Source organism: Thunnus thynnus, chromosome 10 (genome assembly GCF_963924715.1).
Source record: "Thunnus thynnus chromosome 10, fThuThy2.1, whole genome shotgun sequence".
Classification (NCBI taxonomy): domain Eukaryota; kingdom Metazoa; phylum Chordata; class Actinopteri; order Scombriformes; family Scombridae; genus Thunnus; species Thunnus thynnus.
The window spans coordinates 26,377,731-26,403,325 of NC_089526.1; the positions used below are offsets into that span (position 1 = coordinate 26,377,731).

A 25,595-nucleotide genomic window follows, 5' to 3' on the forward strand; every position below is an offset into this window, starting at 1 on the left:
CTTTCAGACCCACCACAATGTCATAGAGACAAAATGTTGCTTTTAAAGACAGACTAGAGTGAGAATTGTTAGTTTAGATGAGAGGAGGAAGGAATGGAATGGAAGGACAGATGAGACTTGATATGGTTGAAAGTTCGTGTTTTTATCAACCTGAGCGAGTTCCTCAGCGACTCCATTGAGGACTCTAACAGTTCTGGTGACTATAGGATCCCCTCCTTTATCTCCTGCTGGATACTCTGTCACTTCAACGATTTCAGTTACGATTGTTTCTGTCACTTCCGTCACCTCCGTAACCTCACGTGATGCCACAGTCTTCCAGGACCAGGGACTGCCTTCTCTAGAGTCTCTTCTCTGGAAGCTGGCCCTTCTCTCTGCAGCGTTCTTGTCAGGGTGAGCCAGAGGAGATCTGGCAAACTCTGGAGGCACCATTCTCCTTGTTAGTGTCCCATTCCGGGATGTTTTTATTGGAGAAGGGCTGCTATGCCAGGCATTATCCAGAGTACTGGTGCTCCTGATTGTGGAAGCAGGGGAGCTGCGGAGGAGTTTGTCCGATACAGGAGTATGAGCCCCCTCCTCCCTCTTAAGATCTATTTCCTGTGCCCCCTTGTCTCTCTCTACCTCTCTTTCCTTGTTCGTATCCTCCTTGTCTTTGTCTTTGACAACATCTTGTCCTTTGGCCTCCCCATGTTGCTCCTGTGGCTGCCACTCTCTTCGTCGTTGGTAGCACTCCTTCAAGAAGTCCTCATCTGACCTCACATGCTTGGACTTCTGGCCCAGGCAGCTGGGCCTGCTGATGAGGTTACCCATAATCCTTCAGCCCAGAGGCTAGTGAGGTAGTAATAGGTGAGGTAAGGCCCCTCGGCCATGCATGCGGAAGATCCTTCAGCTACCTAAAATAAGACAAGTGGGCTCTGGGTCATCATGTAATGAAAAATTGCTCATTGTGCAAATCAACAAAACATGCTGTTCTTTCCCTGAAAGCGCAACTTTCCTGCATTAAAGTCACTATGTACTACTTGCCACCATCTTCAGAAAACTGCACTGAGACTAAATGAAACCAGTCTCTCACATTCTTTATTTGCTAAATTTCCGTGCCAATATTTCCCTTTTCTTGGCAATGAGAGACAAGAGGGAACCACAGCAGAGATACTTGGCCAGGATATTCCCTGTCCCTTTGTCTTCCTTTAGACCACATACACACATGCTCCTCTCTATCTCGCATCACCAACTGAAATATTCTGGGCTTAGAAATCAATGTGACAGGCTTGTCGAGGATCCCACTGTTGAGTCTGGCATGAAGAACCATTGGCAAACAGCCAACTCTTTCTCTAGCTCAGCCTGGACCAGTCCTGGGAAACCCGTTAAGGATCTGATCAAATATGACAGCCATAAAAATGCAGACATCGCCTCATTTCTCTGGGGTGACAATAAGAGGGGAGGGAAGGAACACAGACTGGCATGGGGGCATTGGAGGGGGGTTGTTAGGAAAACAACACAGCAATAGCATGAAAGTGCTGTTCTGGAAAAAAAGGCTTTTGATAATGGTCACCAACTTACCAATCCTCTTGAATGACAATTTTCAATCCAACTATGATCTGATAAATATCTCGTCTGTCTAAATTAATATGTTATTGAAAAGAGTGTCATAAAGAGCATTGGCAGTGACAGATTCAAACTGTGTCAGCATGCCTTCTTCACCCTCAGCTCAGTGCCTTCATTGTTTTGACAGAAGGGTTAAAGGTGAATGTAATTATCTTGGTCTAGAGGAGCTGAGGTGAGCCCATCAGTAGATCACAGTCAGGGTTCCTGTTGAGGCTGGGTCCTCCCTCTGAGACGAGGTTGGACTGGTCCATTCAGAATTATACAGGTCACCTCAGGACATGCTTGGTGACTAAAGATTGGAGAGGGGGGCAATATGGTTCAACAAAGGGGAAATTAGGATGTTGGCTTCTCAAACTACTACTGAGAAGATGTTTTTCTGGCTTGAAAATGCAGAAAAAGAGGATATAGTGAAGATAGTAGTGTACATTATTTGTACTTCTCTTCTGTTTGCATTTGTGTTGCATTGTTTTAAGCACAATTGGTGTACAGTTATATCTTACAGTTAGGCACTAGGCAGACAAATGATGCTGAATATTCTGCATTTATCTTTGCCAGTGGTTAGACACAAAGAAAGTCTGCAGCCAAGGAGAAAAACTGTCAATATCCATCCCATATTTGAATATAATCTCATTTCTCATTCCCAAACGTAAAACCAATTACAATTAAGATGCCACCGCTTTTAACTAAATGAGAATCTCAAAATGACCTAGTTTGATATGATGCCTCCATGTCCATTAGGCTAGTAATCATCTACATCATGCTTGTCTCTGCAGAGCAGATGATGCAGTCAAGGGATCCACAGGGGAGTACACAGTCGGATCAGAGAGTGGTGCCCAGACAAAGCCCCAGCCTCAAGATCAATGATTACCCAGTTAGCTCAGATCACTGCCCAGCAGTCTCCTGAGGAGGCCAGAGAGAGTGTCTGTGGCTGTGTCCACATGGGTTAACAATGCAAGAGCGAGGGTGTGCCGTGTCTGGTTACTGCACCACATGTGTGGTCATTTGCTAAATTACACGGTTGCTTCTACACTGATCTCACAGCACTGTATGTGAGGATATGCTGAGTAGTTTCATTAGAGGAGGGATGCTCTTAAATCAAAATATGCATTTTTTATTATGTCTAATAGACCGGACCACCCAGATGATGATATACAACATACAATTAACCATTTTATAGGCAGTCTTTGGTCCTCAAATGAGGAAACATAACATTGCTATGACCTACATAATTCAACAATGAAAGCAAACCAGAAAAATCCTCTGAAGATGCCCCACGCCTGAATCTGATGTGCACCTCCTCTTTCTTTCTAGTATGATGATACTAGAGAACCAGGGAGCCAGAGAACCACTCCTTCATTTAACTCATATTGCGGATGACCTAACCATCCCATCACTTAACCTGTTTAGAAATGGCCCTTAATTCAGACCAGCCCTTTCTGTGCTCTCAACAGTGATTTATGATACATGACCGCAGTCCATTTCCTGATGAATTCAATTACAACCATAGTATAGGGGTTTCTCCACAGCGTGGAAAAATAAATATGAAATAAAAACCTAATGTTACTATCTGGAGGAAATCAGTTACTTCAATTACACATCCCATATCTAATTTTTATCTAATTGCGTACACATGTATGTGCATATATACAAGTGTTTTGACCAACGCCTTACTCACCAGCATGCCCTAGAAAGATCTTATGTTTATCTTGTGTATTACAAAGACTGACCCATTTATATTATTCAAGAAGCACTCTGTGGGTGGATTTGTAATTAGTAGAAGGACAATAATCATAAATCACAACAGTAGAGCCCCATAATGTTGTGTCACTGCTGTGTGTGTTTCTCTGTTAAGGGAGGTCCTGAAGTAGTAATCATGGTAGTGGTCCCTAATCAAGGATGGCAGCTGTGCATTCACCCATGAGACTCATAACATTTTGGGGTGGATATTGTACAAGGTCACAAATTCATCTCAGAGACAGAGTCCTCTAAACATGCAACACAAAGCTACTGTATAAAATGAAATGTCAGCATGGCTTCTGCAAAACGAGCAGTTAGTGAAAATGGCCACGCCAACTGAGGTTAAAATGTTGATCAAGATTGTGAATCCTTCTCATAAAATCCAAGCAACTTAAAGACTGTTTACACATAAAAAACTACTGAGTTGAATAAAATATACTTACATTACAATGATCCATTCACACTGATTTTGTTTCTACTGGAATATTTCATTGCCTGTTGCACTTGTATTTTATGTACCTATTCAGAATAAATGAAGAAATATCCGTCAGTCACAACTCCTTCACTGTCACATGGCTCCCTGGTTCAATCACTGACCAGCAAAGTCCAAAACCAGAACTCCCTCTAAGCCAATCCTGTGTTGGTGGCAGTTTTTGGCGGTTTGAGTTTACGTGAACCACACTTACCCTGAAGCAGAGCCCAACAGCATGAGTAAAGGAATCCAGCCAGTCCTCAATCACCATTCAAAAAGGAGTGAAAGAAAAAAAAAATCCAGCTTTGTTTGAGCATCCTTTGAACGGCCTCCCAGCTCCCAACATCCCAAACTGAAGACTCCTCACATACACATACACATGCATGCTCCCTCCAACGCACACTCAATCAAGTCCACTCATTCACACATGCTCACATACAAACACACTTTCTAAACACACTCACACATGCCCTGATAACTCATGCTTTTCTGTTGCCCACAGTCACAGGCAAACAATGTCCTCCTCTCCCCTCACACTGCACCCCTCCCCTCCCCTCACTTCACTTCTCCTCCCACCAGCTCTGCTCCTCTCTCTTTCTTCTTTGTTGTGGGAGCTGTGATAGAGGAATTCCTTCCTTGTTAATGCCGCCGATGGGATAGTGCGCCCAGATGAAGACAATGTATTCCAACGGCTCAGTTGAACTCCCACAGTTCCCAGCCAAGAGCAGTTTTCACATGGAGGTCATATTCTGCCAGTTCCACGTAACGGCAAGGCGGTGGCATTCTCACCAGCTCTGCTGCTGCTCAGGTTGCTCCTGTACCAGGCAGCTAGGCGGCAAAGTGCCCCCTTTACCTTCCCCAGGCTTTTTTCTCTCACTCTTTCCCCCTTCTCATCCAACAAAGCCCCTCCTCTGGGTTTGACTGCGGCTCAGAAAACTCCATGCTGCTTCTGCTTGAAAAATGGGGTGGTTGGGGGGCAAAAAAAGAAGAGTTTTCTAAAGACCCCTGGGCCGCCCTCGAAACATTCACATGTTAAGTGACAGCTGCCTCAGCCCATTCCCTCTCTCGATGGCGAGGGAGAGAAGTGCAGTCTACAAAAGAAGGGACCCACACCCACCCTGCTACCCACCCACTCACACATTCACCCCCAACCCCCTTGCAGTCCCCCTTCCCCATTCAGAGTCAGTGCAGCAGTCTCCACAGCAGCAACAAAGACGACTAATTACTGTAAAACATCTCAGATTACTTTTCAACTCACTTCCAGCAATTGCAAACTCGGCCAATAAACAAAGAGCCTGGAAGCAAACACGAAATAGACAGCAATGGGGAGATAATACAGCGTCTTTTCTCTGCTTTTGGCTTGGGAAAGCAAAGGAAGGACCCCTATGGTGAAATTCTATCATGCTCCATTTCAATAAGTCACAATATTTGTCTAGAAATGCAGCACTCCAAGCATACTGTATGCAAACACCATTACAGCGATAGTTCCTCACATTCTCTGGTGTTTTAACCAAACCATGTGAACTTTTTTTGTTAAATATATTTCAGGTGTTTATTCAAATATAAGATAGTGGTCAATATTACTTCTAAAACCAGAATCATCTCTCTGGAAATTATAGTGTGCAGGTGAGGTGCGCTAAAACCTAACAGAAGCGTGCGTACAGGTGATTTACAAAGAGTGTTTACGCCTCAAATCCTGCCCTTTTTATTTCTTTTCCTTCTGTTTTTCTCCAGCCAACCAAATAATCAACCAATCATCTGATCCACCAAATGCATGCATGCAAGTACAGTACACACACCCACACTCTTCCTGCTCCGTCTCGCCAATAAACATGCACACACACGCATGCATGCAGGCACCCACTCTCTACCTCCCTCTTAATCCACAAGGTCATTTTCTGAGTGTTAGAATTAGTTAAAGGAGAAAGCATCTGAGGGAAAGCAAATGTCACCATTGACTTTCAATAAACAACCACATCTAGCTCAAATATTTCTCTTGAGCATGGATTTCACAAGTTTTTATGTGATATTACTTTTTACATAAAAATGTCAGCCTGTATTTAATTTATTTATTTACTCTCTGTGCAGCCAGACATGAATAATATATTCTATGAGTAGGAGGAATATTCATGTGCCTTTCTGCGTGCATTCCATTGTGCCAGTATGTGCTCCCTTCATAAAATATCATATAATCAATACCACTCGTTCTGCCTTCTGAGTTACATGTGAGTAGAAATCTCTTAGGACCTGTCAATACAAACGTAGTTTATTCAGTATGAGGTGTGTTCACAGTCCTGATTTATTTGGTTTGGGCCACAGGATCATGATGTAACTCCATTAACAAAGATTTAAGTCCAGTATGTTCAGCTGGAACTGCACACAGGGTATGTCTTTTAACAAATAGCTCAACCAAAGATGAAAGTTTTGTCATTTTACTGTCATGTTAGGTCAAATGTACGCAAGAGAGTGGCTCTATCACTAAAATTACATTTATATCAGGGAATAACACTCACAGCATCTGATTAATAATTTGAAAAATCAGTTAAAATATATTTAATTTAAAGGATTTAAAGGTATACTATGCAGGATTTGTCGGTTGGTGTTTGTAAACACAGCATTCAAAGTTGACCCCTCCTCCCTGGCTCTACGAGCAAGAGACAGAGAGAGAGAGAGGGAGAGCAGCGGTGGTCGAGCCAGCTAGAGAGTGAGTGAATGAAGAGAGCAAGTGGTGCTGGCAAGAACAAAGCAGCTGAATCAGAGAAATAAAACATTATTTACTGATTGTTGCATGGTGGTTATAATCTAAAGCACAAATAAATACGCCCACACCTCCGCACAACCCTGCAGGAAGGTGCTGCATTGCCAGATTTTGTGTGAATGCAGCCAAAACACAGCTTCATCCTGTCCACTGTGGCCTCTCTGCTTTATGTGTGTGTGTAGCTCAGCCCCACCCTCGGTCAAGCAGACACACAGACCTGCTGCTCTTTGTACATCCATGACACAGAGTCAAAGAGCAGAGTGGAGCAGAGGAGAGAGAGAGACAATGATGTAACCTAGTTGCTATGCTACAGGTACCGACCTCACATCCTGTGTGCTGTTATTGGCCGGGGTCTCCACACCCACTGCCCAAAGGTTGACACCTAGAAATGTCCCAAACACAGCAAACTAATAAGAAAATAAGAAGATACAGGCACAGGGCAGGGTCTCTGCAGATAAATACACAGCCACACACTTCTTGTGGGTCATAAATGATGATTGAGAGGGATTATTTTTGTATGAGTCTATACATTGTTTTTTTTTTTAGGAAAATCTTGCATATAATACCTTTAAGTTAACCAGGATGGGACATGATTTTTTTGCAGCCTCTCTTTGTGACTGTTAACACCACCATATTATTGCATAAACATCTTCCCTAGCAGAGTTCTAGTCTTGTAAAAGAATCTATACTGTTATTGTCCACATAGCTATTCATTTAATAGCATTCAAAATAAATAAAGCCAATAAAATGGACAAATAAATCTGCTTTGAAGCTGCCTCAGGTTTTCACAGCTATCCACAGCTCCTACATGACTGCAACATTTCTGACCTCCCCACCCTCTTCTTGCTTTAATTTATGCAAATAGTGATAAAAAAAAAAAAAAAAAAAAAACAACGGCTGAGAGAAAAGAAAACTGAAAATGTCTGTCACAGTGGCTGAAGAGAGAGAGACAGTGAACTGAATAGAATGACCCCTGGAGGGTCAAGTTATTTAACTCCTTAGTACTTTAGTGCTGATGCAAGGGTTCCCTGCCTGTATAAAAGATATCCTGTTCTTATCTCACAATCCTGGTGATGTACAGGGATTATACATAGGCAGCAAAGACAATTTAGCTGTAAAAGATGCACAAACTCATAGATAGCTGTTTCTTTGGGTCACTTGGAGAGCTAATGTCTTTAGTCATTTAATGAGCAAGTAAGGCCTGCATTCCCCGTCCCCCCTCTCTTTATCTGAAAGGAGCTGGCAGTGATGAGGCATCACTTTGCCAGGAAGACATTGTTGTAAAACCATGACACCTGATCCCAGCTTTCAGCATCCTCCAGCCCTCTCTGTACTAATTAAAAGATTTTGCCAAAAATCTCTCCTCTCCATTTCACAGTAGGTGCACATAGAGACTGCATGCAATTCTTAAAAAGACAAGCGCTGATGTAGTTGAAGAGCAACTGGAACGCTGTTTGGGTCTGGGCTATGCAGTGATGCAATATGCTGCCACGTCTGGCTTGATAGGTAGCTGATGAAATCATCTCATTTCTATGCGGTTTATCAATAATGGAGTGGACACAGATTGGGAGATGGGATGAAGAGAGTTTCCAAATTAATGCCATTCCAAATTAGTGACCAATGGGAGCTTAAATTTGATCACAGATCCCATGTGCCAGAGGACCTGAGAAAAAAAGATTAATTTTAGGGCTTGTTTTCCCCCTCCTCCGTTATCTCAACCTCTCTGCTGCCTTCAAATTAAATAAGACCTCAATGGCTCCTCCACAGAACATGGTAATTAGCCCCCTTCATGAGAAATGAAAAAAGGGTTAGGTTTAGGGGGGTGGGGGCTTTTTAAGGGTCACATCAGAAGCACCATTCATCGCACACACCGTCATTTATCACCAGAAGAGGTTGCTTCCAAGAAAAGTGGATGAAAGGCTGATGGGCTTCCCCACTGGGTTGCCTGGGCCCTGCTGGGCTGCCTGGATACTGGAAATTATAGTCATGGGTGAGGGGAGGATTTAGCCACTTGGGGATAGAGGAGTTCAACCCCATCATCAGCTATGTGTTTGATTCAACTGCTCCCAGGAAGAGAGGATTTACAGCCATAAGTCCACATTTTCCATTGAGCAAAGGAAGGCACAGGCCTATATACGAAGAGGCCCCATGTTGCCATTAACCCTGAAAAACTGTGTGAATCGAAAAATCTCTTATGGGAGAGATTACCTAAAGTGCTATAACATGAAAATCAATTTGACACGCCAAGCAAGAGAAAAACAATCAACTGGAAGTAAGATTTAATCCCAACTTGTATGAATAAACAAGTTTACTTTTCCGCCATCTAAGCATAGTTCTTTATTCATTTGTCTTGTAGGTGATTCACAGCAATGAAAACAAGCCCCCTTTCCCTAAAGGTTATGACAGTGTCAGAAAGCAGGGATGCTGTTTGCTGGCTGTCAGAAACAGAGAGGAGAGGATAATAGGCTGCGATCTGTGACCCCTTTTCCTGGGCCCGCTGTTTGTAAGTTGTGTGTACAAGGCTTATTTGGGATGCAGCATCTGCTGCAGGCCCAGGGAAACCAGAGACCTTTTAGACAGAGAGTCTTTATCCAGCAGTACCTCATCAGCAGGGGGGGGTGGGGAAGCAGAAAGAACTTTGGACCTTAACCTGACTGTCTAACTGAAGAGATGTCATTTTGACTTGTCAGTGACATAATTTTCAGACACAGTGTAAAAAGAAAGTAGCATTTGCTATTAAAATATGCTAATTTTATTATTACTCATATGTGTCATTTTGTTAAGTTTGATTACTGTAAATCCTAAAAACATCTCACTCAGCAAGTGAACAAGTTGTTGTAATTGCTCATCTAGATGACATCACAGCTAAGAGTCTTTATCATTGCCAAGACTTAGGTATGGCAAAGTATGGGCAATTGCCACTCCTTAGATTACACAGCAGGCCTCATGTCCAAAAACATTGTGGAAGTCATTAGTTATTCACTAGAACTAATGGGTCCAGACAGTTTTGTGACCCCCATCTAATAATTTAGCACATTAACCAAACCCTATTTTGTCAGCTGTCAGATATTGTCAGATATTGTCAGATATTTATCTAATGCATTTTTGAGTTGTGCGGGCCCACTGTAGACAGTTTTGCAAATGATCAGCGCTGATTCTTGGCATAATTGGATTTGCAGGATTTCTGTAACAATATAATAAAATACCATTTTTGTCTGATATTTTGAGTCTCTGGATTACAAATTATTAATTCAAGAGCACAAGTTATTAAATTGAGAGCACAAATTATTACATTGAGAACTCCGGGCTCCGTATTAATTTAATTCAATTTGATAATTATTACGGAGAAATTGTTTGAATTTTTAATTAATTATTTACATTTACTTAAAGTTTTTGTAGCAAATAATGCAGGGACTTGCACACCTGCACATTTAGCAAACTGATGATTTGTTCTTTGAGCTCTTAGTCTATTAAAAACCTATTCATATTAACAATTCCCTAGTCCATATGGTGTAAGTTCTTACATTGCAGTGTTCCCATTTTTAATGCTTATAATATTCACGTTTGACAACCTCTAATTGAAGCAGACATTTATCCGTGTTCATGGGAAAAACAGTTTAAGATGTGCTGGTGCATGCCTTGTGTTAAGGAGCAGGTGTGTGTCTCTCTCCTGTGTATTGTAGAAGGGTCTGTACGTGGGGGCGGCTCAGGGATGTCCTCATTCATGCTGCTAACTAACGAGTCCCTCAGGCCCAGACTGAAACCAGCAGTGCAGCAGACTAACAGCATTACCATGACAAAGGTCTGTGGTCGGATGCAGTATGATAAAGGCACGGTAGAGATAAAAAGACACCCCCTTATTTCACACACTCTCATTGGGGGTCAAACTAAAGCTCTCTAAAGCGTTCAAGCTTTCACAATGTGATAAGACATGCCTGTGCATCTAACACATCAATCTCCAGGGTCACAGTGGTTCTTTCAAACAGAGACAAAATGTATCATGTAAAATGAATTTTTAACTAAGAACATCTCTTCTTTTTTATTCTGTCAAAACTCTTCCCAAGATGGTAATCATTAAGTTTCTCTGAGGGTCATACAGGTTCAAACACAGATTGTATTTTGTCTCTGTGCCCTTTTTAACCATACAATCAATTAATGGCTCAAACATTCAGTCAGGACAATGGAACACATTCACTTCAATGGACCATAAACTAAATCAGCCGAAACCAATTTTAACAATAAAATCATCAAACCCTCTTAATTATTTTATGTAATTGATTCACAACTCATTGGAGAAGGTACAGTCAGTCTTCACAGAGGATATTCTAATAATTTATTACCTCACCATCTTGGTGCTCATGTTAATGTTTTGCGCTAGAATGTCTCTCAGTTGATGTGGCTCAATAGATTAACCCCAATGACAATGTTCTTTATCTGTCTGTCTGAATTAATTCTGTCAGTGTCAAAGCACAAAACCCAGACGAGATAAAATAACATGCTATAGATCCATTGTCCCTTTGTACAAATGAGTTTTAGTTACACTAGTCAGAAAATCTGCTGACCTGGCATGACCACAAATGAGTTCCTTTTTTACTATCCAGGCTCCACGGATCCAGAGCAGCTTTGACTCTGACAAGTCTTTGTACAAATATTGGTTATAAATGGTTGTATGACAAGATCTACAGTTATGTTCTAAAAATGCCACAACAGTCAGATCTGTGCACTCTTACCATAAAGATCCTGCTTTTCTTTCCCCCCTTGCCTCTTCCTCCCATCTGAGTCTAATGTCTTTTCAGTGTGTTCGTTCATGTGTGCAGAGGGCCTCCAGTGCCAAGCACTTCTCTAGCCTGGCTGTCCAGCCAGGCACAATGGGGCCTGATTCCCCAGCCCCACTGTCCCCCTGTGGCCTAAAGAAGTCTCCCTGCAGGAGTGGAAGAGGACCACCTCGGTATCCGTCTGAGTATGTCTGACTTTGAAAAACCTCCAAAATCCCTTTGCTCTTTTTTTTTGGAATGCTCAGTTAACTAAATGTTAGTACACTGAGTCAAGAGATTCATTGGTTCATTTTCTTCTCTCTTCTTTCTTGTCTTTTCAGATGTAGTTTACTACACTTTAAAATTAAATACGATCAATCTGCATTAACGTCTGTGGGGAAATTGGGTTATTGTAGTCTGTAATGTAATGCTGTATGCCTCATAGGGAAAACTGAATGGAAGCACAAAATATTGTCTGAGAAAAATAATAAGACACTATATAAACAACAACAAAAAATATGAGGTTTATAAGCATATTCACAGATGCTCTTACATAAAAGATATACACTGTATCAAACATATTAGACAGCATTTTTTTCTCAATAGACATAGCCATCTAAAGTGTCTGTTAGCCATGCTTGCCCTGTGCCACAGTGACAGTGGATTGTATGAATGAGGTTGGACACAACTCACTGCCTTCATTTGGAGTCTTGCTCAGATTCCTCTCTACCCATGCAATTACAGTTGAACCAACATGTGGCAGCACGTTTATTTCAGCTAATGCCCGGGATCCACAGTACATCATATCCCTCATTCAATTCCCTTTCAAAAAGGAATTAAAAGAAATGGCCTTGGTAACCTTTTATTTTCAGTGTGCTCTCTTTCTTATCCCAAAAGACCACTGTAATCCTTCAGGGTTATAACTCAATAATGATGCAAAGTTGTTGCATTGTTTCCCAGTGTTATGAGGGCCCTACAAGTATCTTATTAGACTTTAGAAGAACTATAGTTTGCTGACATACACAATGAGAGAGAGAGTAGACATCTAAAATAAACTCCCTGATAATCATAGTTCATGACTGTTGTCACCTCAGGCGGAGGATGTGATGGCTGAAATAAATGAACAGTAAAGATGCTTTTGAGCATGGGATGAGGGGAAACAGAGAGTAAAGAGAGGTAGAGAGACAACAGCAGGCAGACAGCAGGCAGACAGACAGGAAACCCAACTAACCCTGGGGTCCAGGGGAGGCAGCCTCATCTCCATGTTCCTCAGCCACTGTCTCAGTGCTCTGATTTGACCCCTGAACTCACACTGCCATTGGCTCAAGTCCTCCATGTGCCTCCTAAAACAGGAGAGAAGTAATACAAAGTGTTTGCTATGTTGATTATATATTATGATCAAATATCTCAAACCTACAGTCAGGACACTGGAACGTAAAATTTGCATTTGAAACTAAATCAAACCTAAGATATGTAGTGTCTTATCTATTGCACATGTTGAACTGTGGAGAACAGTATTGTGCTCCCATTTACGCTGAGTGTGTACTATGGAAGTGACAATAAACATGATTCTGATATATATTTTTGTCTTTTTCATATCAAGAATAAACCCACAGTGTCGCTTAATATGACTTCTTCATATTACATTAAGTGATCCAATGTGCTAGCATTTATGGAATAGCTGTACTATGAATACAAAATGTGCACTTCAGTTTGGTTTTTATTGAATGAAGCAGATGATGTCTGACAGGAAGCAGGTGATTTGGACAACAGACACAAGAGCATAGTCATCACTTGTACTTTGGCAGGAAGAGCTAAAACAAGGCCTTTAAGAATTATCGTTCTCATCAATGGTTAACCAAGTCTCCTCAGTTGAAAACGTTTGCAAAATATCTCATTAGGAAGGCATCTGCTCTCTCTGTCTGTTGGGCTGGAACCTTAGTCTTCTTGTTTCAGTATGTTTCAATTAGATGTTTTACACTGTGTGCTCACGTCACAATTCATAGTTCTGTCTTTGTGTTGTTGGCAAATACAGACCGGTCTACAAAGCTGATACAATCGACCAACTGTCGTCACAAGCTGTTTGGTTTGTTTAATCTGACTGTTGGTGGCCAATTTGCCAGATTCATTCATTTTAATTACAAAGTGCCTATCTATGTGATGAACCTTGGTGCTTATTATATATTGGATAGTATTTCTAAAAGGTTGAATATTTTAATTTGTACAAATTCATCAGTTTGTCAAGGGCACAGTACCCAATACTTGTGGCACTCCATCAAGAAGAATGGACGACAATCTAATAGCTGTGTTCTAATTTGAAGCATACCCATATCTCTGATCCTGTGATGTAGGTGTTGGTGATCCAAACACACTCCCTTTATCCTGCAAGAGAATATTAGGAATAATAAACATATTCCTGCACCAATTCTTGCATTTGGCTCTGTTACTTCTATAGCATTTCTAGCTGCTTGGGCTGACACTTTTCATTTAACACATTTATAATTAATTATGCTATACAGTATATGATGATATGAGTTTTATATTCTGTTCTCTGTGTTCTTACCTCCCTGCTTCCAGCCTCCGATGCAGGGAGAGCTGGTAGGGAAAGGGTCAGATCTGAGTAGTCAAGGGAGCTGAGTGAAGAATTCTGGGAGGTAAATGCCCCGTTGCTCCTGTTGGCAGGCTCCTCCATTGAACCCTGCGACTAATGTTGGCACACGCAGCAAAATATGTATGTGTGCAATATGATGGCAGTGGATGTAAATCCACAAACATACCAATAATGTCCAGTGGAGTGTTTTATACTCTGATCTGGATACATTTCTGGAAAAAATCAAAACTTCTCATTTTGGGTGGAGTTAAATCAGTTAAAATGTATAAGCAATTTCAAAATAAGCCTCTCATCAGCCTTCAAAAACCTTGTCAGACCCTGATCATCATTAATCTGACAAATACCTGATATTATAGCAATTATACATTTATAAACCACAGTGTTAACAATAGGATCAATTGTGGAGCAGTAGTTGTTACACTTGATTCACTGTGGATAAGTGTAGGCCAGTCTAACACTGCCCTCTTGTGGTCAACTACTGCTTATCACCTTCAAAAAATAAAATATACTCTGTGCAGCAATAAAGAAGGTAAAAATTATGGTGTCACTTTTCCACTGTGCCATGTTTACAATATTCACACTATCCATTATATTCACTCTGTCCAAGACAAGCTATTACTTTTCTTAAATGGCTGCGTTGCAACTGTCATCTGTTGCACTGAAAAACATATAATGAAAAACAGTTCCAGATGCATATATATTAATGTACGAATGACAAGGGGGCCTCTCCAGAGCACATTTATTTACAACACAGTGTTATTTTCAGAACATACAACAGAGTCCACTATTGCTAAAATCAAAATCAGCTCAGTTACATCTGCAGTTCTCTTTATTTTCATTTTTCCCAAATATCCTTTGTAAAGTTAGTGAAACATGCAAAGCAAATTCATGATATATCAAAAACATGATGAAAACAAAATAAAAACATTTACAGAGGTAAAACACTTTAAAGATGCATAACAGAAACAGTTGCTGTGGAAAAATAACTATAAGCAAAATAAAGCTTCAAGCTGTTTTTTAGTTCGCATATGGAAATCTGTATGAGTTAATTTTATATAATACATTCATGCAATGTGGTGATATATAAAGTATGCCAATTCTCAAAATGCCTTTCATTAGCACTTTGGCTGGGCTGAATTTTACAGTGAGAGATAATACAAAAATATACTCAGTGGATTTAGGACTAGCTAAATGAAGATATGCTGTCCTTCCACTACAGTTAATCCCAATTTAAACAAAAGAATCTACACACAGATGCATGTATGCTTTGGGAGTGTATCAGGATTTGACAACATAAATATCACTATTAGCATTCAAGTAATAAATATATGAAAAACAGGTAATGAATGAAGAGTGTTCCTAGTAAGGCATCCCAAGATGGTGTCAGGTTGACTCAGCCTCAGCTCTCTTCAAATGTGATGTGCAATGGAAGAAAGGACATACTCAATGGCAGATCTAGAAATGAAAGAAAATGACTATGAATTAAAATCAATGAAATGAAATAAACAAAACCATGCAATGAAAAAAAATACAATTTAAATGAAAATTGCAAAACAACCTTGATGAAACTTTGCTTCATCTTTTGCAAATTAAATTAAAATGACAATGTTTTCAAGTTATTTACTGTACCTGCATTACTGCTTGATGATGACATGGACTCACAAATCCATCCAAGTTGGGGTAATCATGTGCTCTAGCCAACTGAGTATCTGTGCTCATATGTTGGATCCTGAGAGACTGAGGCAGCTGTAAAAAAAAAAAAAAGAAGGATAAAGAAAAGTCAATTGACGGTGAAGAGAATTTTTAATAAAATAGTTTACCAGTGGTATCACCCTGGTAGTGTGAGATAGGGGAAAATGGCATAAAAATGGCATAATCTTGGCTCTGAGATGTTATCAAAATCAACTGAAGAAAACAGAGAACAAAGCAAACATAAGAAAAAAAACTTATTTCAACTTACAAGAACCAAATTAAGAGGCGTCAGGTCTGAATGGGGATGCAGGATCAAGTCTGACATCATCTTGGGAATTACCAGGAACACTTGATTGAGGGTGAATATGAAGAATCCAAAACTTGGAGTATGTAAAACAATGGTGTAATGAACTAAAAGGATGCAAGTCCACTGAATATAAATGGACATAAGTACAAAGTAATGACAGATGTGAAACTGGTTTCATAATTTTAATTCTGGCAATCCGTTCAGTATTGTATTCTTGTAGTGTGTCATTTTGTAATGTATCATAGGTGCATTCTGTGCTGCAACTAACTGGGTATATTATTTAGTTACCCAGGCAACAAATAACAAAAAATAAACACAAAATCTGTCCATACTCTATACAAACATTCAGAATTTTTGAAGGCATCTATGTATTTTAGAATCTGTTAAAAACATTAGAACTATGTTGACATACAGTATCTCATTAAGTAGTGTTGTCAAAAAGGATAACAAAATAGACACATATTCTTGAATTTCAAAGGAAACAAGGAATACTGGAAAAATATTTCTGTTTGACATACATACAGTATATATTAGTTTCAGAGAGCACAAGTATACAACTTTTTAACAGGTGTAAAAGGAAAACTATAAAGTCACTTAAAAAACAGCAGAGATTGCATGCTTTGCTTTGAAAAATATAAACTGACTTTGTAATCAGTACTAAAGAAAATTAATATTTTATATATCTAGCAATGCTTGGTTATGTCTCCGTATATGAGGCACATGTTTATACATCTGTTATATATGAAATAAAAATCAATAGCCTAGGCAGTTCTGTATGTGACCACATGCAGGGCAGAATAAATAAATTATAACTTCTTTGTTACTGTAACTATTTTTCCTGTAAGAAATGCAACTGTAAAGTGCATTAGTATTGTTGGTTCTTAGTCACATAAGCATTTCAAAGTTGTTAGGTACAGAACTAGCTAATCAAAATCTGCGGCTGTAGCTAGTTGAGGAGGATGTGAAGGAGGCGGATGAGAAGTTCATGCTGAAGCCAGAGCCAGCATCAAAGCTGCCTCTCCTGGAGCCTGTACGAGATCCGGTCCTTGAGCCAGTCCGGGAGCCATAAGCAGATCCAGGGCCACTGACATTGTAGGGACTGTAGAGGCCTTTGCTGGATTGTGAGGATGCCTCCAGAAGCCTAAGACCAGATCCTTCCTCGACCATGCTTCTGTCCATGGCATCTTTGTAGGAGATTTTCAGTTTGGTTTTTGGGCATGTTAGATATTTAGAATAAGCACTGACATCTCTTAGCTTCTGGGCAGTGCGGGCATCAATGGTGCCCTTCTTTATGGATTCATCTAGTGAGACTCTGCCCTCGACCTCAGGCTCAATAAGTCCACCAGTCAGATATTGGACCTCAAGGAAACGCTGACCAGCCTCATAATACAACCAGCCCTTCTTTAGAGCCTGGGAAGCAGACATCTTTACTTTAGTTTTGGGGTCTTCAAATCCATTGAATGCTTTTTGAGCCAGATTTAGGCGATCAACCATGACTTTATCCACAAGGCCTTTTTCTGTAGCATCAGCAACTGAGAATCTCTCACCAGTTGCGGGATCAATTATTCCTCCAGTGCAGGCTTGGGCCTCCAACAATCTTTGGCCTGTGATGTTGTCTACCACATTTCTGTGCATGGCCTCAGTGATAGACACTTTCTCCAGTGTGTCTATGTCCAACATTCCAGCTACAGGGCCAGTCTCCTCTGTTGGGTCATTCCATATGACTGCAGGTGGTTTAATGGAGGGTATGGGGCTCATAGGAGAGGAGTAGGTGGAACCAGTGGTGGAACCAAAGGAGGATGAGCGAGAGCGGAAGCCTCCCATGTTTCCAGAAAGCATATCAGCAAATTCTGTGATGGACAGGTTTCCAGATCGGTATGTGTCAAGAGCATTCTGGTCAATGAGGCCACGTGAAAGAGCATCGTCAACATCATACTGTCTCCCTGACCTCCTGTCAATGATAATGGATTTGACAGTGCCATCAGAAGATGTCATTGTGATCTCTTCCCATTCACACTCCTGCTCAGCAAGCTCCAGGTAGGTTTGGTGGTCAATAAGTCCCTTCCTATAGGCCTCGTACACAGTCATTTCTTTGCCTGTCTCTGGGTCTACAATGACAACTCTGCGTTTACGAACTGAAGATTTGGAGGAGGTCTTCCTTTCCCGCTTCTTTTCTTTCAGTAGCAGGAGCACCAGGCCAGTGTCAGGATCAGTGATGCACCTCTCCATGAGCTGGAGGTAGGTTAGGTTTTCCTCAGTGTTGGGATCAAAGAAGCCTTTGGTGTCATCAGAAGGATCTGTCAGGATCTCATTCATTTCCTCATCAAAGAAGCCACGTTTGTAGGCCACCTCAACTGGCAGACGGTGACTCTCCTCTGGGTCAATGATTCCACCAGTGGCAATCTGAGCCTCCAGGAGACGGATACCATGATCTTTCAGGATCAGCCCCTTTTTCATGGCCTGGAACAGGGAGATTGTTTTGCCTGAATAAGGGTCTCTATATCCTGTCACTGCACGCTCAGCAGAGAGAAGCTTGTCTTTGAATTCTGGGCCTACAATTCCCATTCTCACTGCTTCATTGACAGTCAGTTTGAGGTTTTTGATTGGATCAATGACATATCCTGTGGATGCCTGGGCCTCAAGGAGTTCAAATGCAGTGCCTGGCCTAATCATGTTCTTCTTCATGGCCTGGTAAATTGATAGACGTTCTTTTGTGGTCTCTAAATATACACCAGCAATACAACTTGTGCCCTCAAGGTACCTTGACAGTCTGTTGCTAACCTCCTCCACTGAAAGAAGACCTTCATTCAGTTCAGTGACAGTCTGCTGGTCAATAATTTGTGAGCGGAGCAGTTCCTCCATTGTGATCTGTTTCCTCAGACCCTTAAACATCAGCCTCTTGTCTCCCAGGGAGAGGAGGCGCAGCCCACCATCTAACTTGCATCTCTTGAGCAGCTGTGCATATGACAGGTTCTCTTCAGTGACAGGGTCGATGAATCCTTTAACATCATCAGTTAGTCTCTGGTTGGTTTCCTTGTTGATATAACCTTTTTGCATGGCAACATCTGCTGGCAGGTGGAACTGGAATTCAGGATCAATAATACCCCCTGTGGCAGTTTGTGCCTCTAACATTTTCAGAGCATAATCCTCTGGAACAAGATCCTTTTTCATGGCCTGGAAAAGAGATATGATTTTCCCACTGTATGGATCTTTGTATCCTGTGACTGCTCTCTCAGCTGAAAGAAGCTTATCATGAATCTCAGGGCCGACAACACCCTTACGAACAGCTTCATCAACAGTGAGTGTCTCATTCTTTACTGGATCAACAATGAATCCTGTGGCAGCTTGCGCCTCTAGGAGACTGAGTGCTACTTCTGGTTTAAGAAAACCTCTCTTCATTGCTTGGTATATGCTTATCTTGGAGCTTGAATCAGTTGTGACCCCAGCCACACAGCCTGTGCCATAGAGATACTGTTTCACACTGGTCATCTCCATTATGTCACGGATGTCCCTCTTGCCTTGTTTAAGGAGGTTGAATGTCTCTAAGTCAATGATGCGGGCATTGTACAGCTCCTCTATAGTTATCCTTCTCCTTATTGTCTTCCATGTCAGTGGACTCTCATTTCTGATGATCTCTCTCTGCTCCATAATCTCAATAATAATGATGATCATCCGCTCCTTAGTGATTTTACCAGAGCGATATTCATCCATGAGCTTCTGTCTCTCCTGCTCTGGAAGCAAATTTGAGTTCATTACATCCCAGAGGTTAAGTGGTTTATCAGCAAGGCCTTCAATAGGAATGTCAATTTGGGTGTTGGTCAGTTCACTCTGTGTTTGTTCCTCTGTGTAGAGGTATGTCTTCTCCACAACAGTTGGAGACTGAGGCTTGGAGAGTGGGAGGATGTACAGGCCTGTCTCTGAATCTCTTTGGCACTTGTCTTTAAGCTGTCTGTAGGTTGCTTTCTCATCAGTTTCTGGGTCTGAGAAAGCCTTGTTATCATCAGATGGATCAGATAGGGTGTTGGCAGTTTCCTTACTGAAAATGTTCTTTTGATATGCAACATCAGTTGGGACTCGATGGCTGTTTACAGGGTCAATGATTCCTCCACTAACCATCTGTGCTTCTAACAGTGGCATGGCATGCTCTTTCAGGATGAGATCTTTTTGCATTGCTTCAAAGAGGGAAATTTTATTGCCTGTGAATGGATCTTTATAGCCAGTTACAGCTTTTTCCGCAGAGAGGAGTTTTTCATGTAGCTCTGGGCCTACAAGGCCTGATTTCACCGCCTCATCTACTGAAAGGCACTGGTTCCTCACTGGATCTACAATGAACCCAGTGGCAGCTTGGGCCTCAAGAAGGGAAAGGCCAGTGTTGTGTCTGAGGAGCTTTTTCTTCATAGCCTGATAAATGCTTATTTTTTCTTTTGTCGGCTCCAGGAAGATGCCAGCAATGCTATCAGAGCCCTGCAGGTATTTCTTGACATTGGGATTCTCACTGACTTGTTTAGGTGTTGTTTTGCCTTGTTGAAGGAGATCAAAGGTTGGTTTGTCAATGATTTTGGAATCATACAGAGAGCCCGCTGGGACCTGAGATCTGAGTCCCTTGAAGCTGGACTGTTCTCGTTTCTTGGTCTCTTTCTCTTCTACAATTGTGATAACAATCTTGATTATCTTTTCAATTGTAACCTTTCCTGTCCTAAACTGTCTGAGCAGGTCAAGCCTTTGTTCCTCAGTGAGATATTCAGAGTTGATTATTTCCCAGATGGTCACCTTCCTGCCCTTAAATGGCCCAGAATCAAGCTCCACAGTTGCCTGAGTCATAGCTTCTTTTGTTTGGGCTTCAGTGTAAATTGACTCCTCCTTTGCACTGATTGCTTCATCAGAGAGAGGCAGAAGCTGGAGGCCAGTTTTCTTGTCAGGGACACATCTCTTTAAGAGCTGTGAGTATGTGACATTTTCCTTTGTGTTGGGGTCAAAGAAGCATTTAGTTTCATCAGTGGGATTGCTCAGAATCTGTTTCACCTCGTCATCAAAATAATTTCTCTTGCAGGCCACATCATGAGGAATACGATAGCTCTTTACTGGATCAATGATGCCACCAGTGGTCATTTGGGCATCAAGCAGTCTGATTCCTTGTTCTTTAGGTATGAGATCTTTTTTCATTGCCTGGAAGAGAGACACAGTCTTTCCGGTGTAAGGATCTCTATAACCTGTCACAGCTCTCTCTGCAGACAGGAGCTTTTCATGCAGCTCAGGACCAACAACACCTGCTTTGACAGCTTCATCAACAGTATACTTCTGATTATTAATAGGGTCAACAACATAGCCTGTTCCTGCTTGCGCTTCAAGCATATGCATGGCAGGCCCTGCCCTCATGATGTCCTTCTTCATAGCTTCATAGAAGGACATTGTCTCCTTGGTGGAGTCAATAACTACACCAGCAATGCAGTTTGTACCCTTCAGTGCTTTGTGGACAGGCTCCATTTCAGATACCTCTTTGACTGTCATATTGCCCTTGTGCAATTTGTTGTACAGGTCTTTAGCAATGATTTTAGATTCTAGGAGCTCAGTAGCAGGGACAGGTGCTCTCAGACCATCAAAGGTAATTTCGTTTTTCTTCTCTTTCTCCTCTGCCACAGTAATCACAATCTTAATGATTTTTTCGATTGTGATTTTGCCTGTCTTGTACTGACGGAGAAGGTCCCTCTTCTGGTCCTCAGTGAAGTACTCAGAATTGATTATTTCCCAAATGGTGACAGTCTTTCCCTTGAATCTTCCAAATGGCACCGACACAGTTGTTTTGCTGAACACATCTTTGGTCTCCTCCTCTGTGTATATACTTGAGCACTGCGCAGCCTTATCTGTGATTGGCAAGAATAGCAGACCGGTGTCAGGGTCAGTGGTGCACCTTTCCATTAGCTCTGAATATGTCAAAGGTTCCTGAGTGCTGGGGTCAAAGTATCCCTTTGTGTCATCTGAAGGGTTCTCCATAATCTTGTTCATTTCTACATCATATTGTCCCTGTTTATAGGCTGTTTCATTGGGTACACGGTGACTATTGATAGGGTCAATGATACCCCCAGTTGCGAGCTGAGCCTCAAGGACTCTGATGGCATGATCATGTTCTATCAGACCCTTCTTCATACATTCAAAGACAGAGATCTTCCCACCAGTGTATGGATCTTTGTAGCCGATAACAGCCCTCTCAGCTGAAAGCATTTTATTGTGAAGTTCAGGGCCAATCAAGCCTTCCTTCACAGCCTCATTAACAGAAAATTTCTCGTTCTTAATGGGGTCCAAAATGTAACCTGTGGCTGCCTGAGCTTCAAGAAGGACCATGGCTGTGCCTGGAGTAATCTTCTTCTCTTTTGAAGCTTGATAGATTGACATTTTTTGATTAGTTGGTGTCAAAACACCAGCAATGCAGTTCTTTCCTTTGAGAATTCTTTTCAGATTTTCAGTCTCACCAAGTTCTTGCACAGTGGTTTTGCCATTTTTCAGCTTGTCAAACTGCTTCTTTGATAAAAGGCCAAGGTCACGAAGTCTGCTTGCAGGGACTTTATCACGGATGCCGTCAAAAGCCAATGGATCTGGTTTACTCTCCACATTATCTACTACATCACCGGCACTTTGGCCATTGAGAACTTTCTGTGACTCAACCATTTTTACATGGATGAGATCGGTTTGTTGGTCTCTCTGCGTTGTCTCCAGCTGCTGCAGCTTCTCGCGCAATTTCTGGTTCTCCTCTGCAAGAATCTTTTCCTGCTCTAGTCTCTTCTTTTCCAGCTCCTGCATTTCTTTTTGCTTGTTAAGCATCTCTTTCTCAGCCTCTTTCTGCTTATTGAGGGCTGCATCCATGGTAGCTTGGAGTTTCCTCTTTTCCTCCTCCATCTGCTGTCTCTGGCGTTCCTGTTCATCTTTGAGAGCTTTGGCCTTTTTGACTTCCTCTTCAAACTGGCTCTCCAACCTCTTTTTTTCATCTTCAATTAGCTTCTCCTTCTTCAACAGCATCTCCTTTTCTGTAAGGAATGTCTGCTGGAGCACTGTCTTCTCATGTTCCATTTGTTTCTGCTGTGCATCAGCCATCTGACAGAATGAAAAAGGAAAATATAAAGTTACAATAGGTTTACAGGTGAGCCACATACTGTATTCTTCACATATTTTGTTTGATGTACTTTATAATGGAGACAATTCGTACAATGCACTTTGCTTATGCATATGGAGATCCCTAAGGGAAGGTTTCCTTTTCTGTAGTTTTTAGAGAATTGCAGTTAAAGATTAAAACTTTTCTCTGGCATACTTGTCTCACGATAAAAATACAGCATATTCTTGTATTTTTTTAACATTTCCACTTACATTATCAAGTCTAGAACAATCATGAGAGTAATGCGCCTTAAATAACTAACTAAAAATGTACAGCAAAATTTGCTGTTGTCACAAGAAAGATAACTGCATCAACTAAGTACTAACTTCTTGGAATTCATAATACCTCTTGACCTATCACCTGTGTGTAATGAATATGTAATGATACACGTATTTGAACATCTTCACTCTAAAAGATTATTGATTTGGTTTGAAAAGTAAACTTGAGACCAAACTAGTAATTTACTACTACTACTTGGATGGACTGTGCATATATGTGAAAAAGTAAGTAAAACAAGTCCAAAATGATTGTGGTGGCTAACAATGTTTTGTTGGCTCTGCTTACAAGATGTCCCACTGAACTGAAATAAAATTACAAAAGACCGTGAATATTTTTGGCACTACACTGAAGAGTAACAGTCCAGCTGAAAAAAATCACAGATGTCATCACTCTGGAATAGATCCATCCATTATGTTTAACCAGATTTTGAAATACTAGAATACGTCTATACTTCCTGTAAAAATATGTATATGAAAGCTGTTTTGTTTTTTTTTAACTGATGATTGTGAATATTCTGCTGGTTATGGGAACAATACAATTAACCATACTCTATAGTCCAGGATGGTAAATGCTGTTTGCCATTATGGTATTCTGCTCACTCTCATTTGTTTGATAGTAGTTTTTTTAATCTGCAACAGTGAAGCCATTTTGTTGCACCCTGAGGTGAACCGATACACCTAATACATTTTTATTGTAAATGGCATACACCTTTTCAAGCTGTATGTAAATGAGGAGGCATGGCCCAAAGGCTGGAGGGAGGATTTGAAACGGCTGGGGCGCAGAGGCACCTTATGGAAAGCAGGGGGATCTGACTGCTAAAGAACACAGTGAGTTGGGCAGAGCAGCATGAATCCAAACTAAAAGAGGAACCGCACCATGCTCTGCCATCCACATTGGCTGTGAGCAATGGCAAAGCCAGAGCTAGCCTCATTGCTGAGGCAGGTGCTGGAAGTCATTGATAAAGAGAAAACTTCCAATAATGGCATGGCTTCTTCGTTGACCGCCACCTTTCCCTCGTCCATTTTATGAACCCTGAACAAAACTTCGACTCCCACTCCTGGTCCTCTGTGTTATGATATATAAATAGCTGCAGATCTGCATGTCTGATTTCTCTATGGCATGATTGAGTGGCTAGTGTAGTTGACCATTGTCTGGGAGACCAGGGTTGGAGATCCTGAGTGGGAATCTTCCGTTGCTGCAATAGTTTATTGAAGAACACTTATTTTAACATTTTATTAACTTAAAATTTTAATTATAATGAAAAAACAGGATTGTTATGCCTATTTCCACTTATATTCAAATACAAATACAAATCATTTTGCTGCTTCAAAAAATTAAGTTAGATTCTTCCAAAGACAGTAGAACAAATGACTAACTCTACATAATCATAACTGAATTACTGTAATAGTAGTTAATAAAAACCTGTGGCTGTGAGTTGGCAGCCACATGAGCCGTCATATCTTTCTAATTTCAGCAGCAGATCTGCAAAAGTAGAAGCAAATAAAGACAGCACAACAAATGTGTAGGCTACTGTTGCTGTACAGTCATATAAAGTCTGTTCATCTTCCAGCGCCTAGCAATGAGGCTAGCTCTGGCTTTGCCATTGCTAGCGGCCAATGTGTATGGCAGACCACGGTGTGGTTCCCCTTCTAGTTTGGACTCATACTGCTCTGTCCAACTTACTGTGCTCTTAAGCAGTCAGCTCCCCCTGCTGTCCATAAGGTGTCTCTGTGCCCCAGCTATTTCAAACGCTCCCTCCAGCCTTTGGGCCATGTTTCCTCATTTAAATACAGCTTGAAAAGTCAAATATCAAATGTGAAATGGTAAATGCCTACTGGAAAATGGAAAAGATGAAATTTCAAATGGCAAATGGAAACTGCAAATGCAAAAAAAAGAAAAAAAAAGTTTTTCTATTTAAGTTTTTTCATTTCCCATTATATTTGATGTCTCCCTTTTCTTATTTCCATTGCCATTTTCAATGTCACCATTTTAGCTTTCAGTTTGAGCATTTTCATTTAAGCTTTTGCATTTCAAATTTCACTTTACATTTTCAAATGATCATTTTACATTTTGAATTTGTTTTTTCTTTTTAAGTTTAACTATGGCCTGATTATTCTTAGTAGTGTGGTGAAATAATAATCTTTTTCATTTTATCTCTTTTGATTTTCTATTTGGACTTTTAATTTTAATTATGACCAAAAATATCCTCCATAGCTTGCAACTGGCTTTTGAAACTGAA

General features: G+C 41.0%; 2 protein-coding genes and 1 long non-coding RNA gene across 4 annotated transcripts in view; 1 reads left to right on the top strand and 2 right to left on the bottom strand.

The window, feature by feature from the left end:
- The window catches only part of macf1b (microtubule actin crosslinking factor 1b), a 22,035-nt gene extending 17,438 nt beyond the window's left edge, over window positions 1-4,597 (bottom strand). Inside the window, exons 1-2 of the mRNA XM_067602291.1 lie at window positions 4,026-4,597; window positions 151-890 (exon numbers count right to left, since the gene is read on the bottom strand). Of these exons, the coding sequence (XP_067458392.1) occupies window positions 151-807 (657 nt within the window). The 5' untranslated portion in view covers window positions 808-890; window positions 4,026-4,597. The remainder of the gene's footprint in view (window positions 1-150; window positions 891-4,025) is intronic.
- LOC137191852 (uncharacterized) overlaps window positions 1-11,556 on the top strand; it is a 12,632-nt gene extending 1,076 nt beyond the window's left edge. The window contains exons 3-4 of one of the 2 annotated variants that reach the window (XR_010930455.1): window positions 8,926-9,072; window positions 10,253-11,556. This is a non-coding gene — a long non-coding RNA (uncharacterized lncRNA). Of the gene's footprint in view, window positions 1-8,925; window positions 9,839-10,252 lie in introns of those variants that run through there. The other variant, XR_010930454.1, reaches the window with a different exon arrangement.
- A 3,100-nt stretch (window positions 11,557-14,656) lies between these two features.
- The window catches only part of LOC137190678 (plectin-like), a 65,660-nt gene continuing 54,721 nt past the window's right edge, over window positions 14,657-25,595 (bottom strand). The window contains exons 31-33 of the mRNA XM_067600201.1: window positions 15,895-23,019; window positions 15,564-15,680; window positions 14,657-15,389 (exon numbers count right to left, since the gene is read on the bottom strand). Coding sequence (XP_067456302.1) covers window positions 16,861-23,019 — 6,159 coding nt within the window. The 3' untranslated portion in view covers window positions 14,657-15,389; window positions 15,564-15,680; window positions 15,895-16,860. The remainder of the gene's footprint in view (window positions 15,390-15,563; window positions 15,681-15,894; window positions 23,020-25,595) is intronic.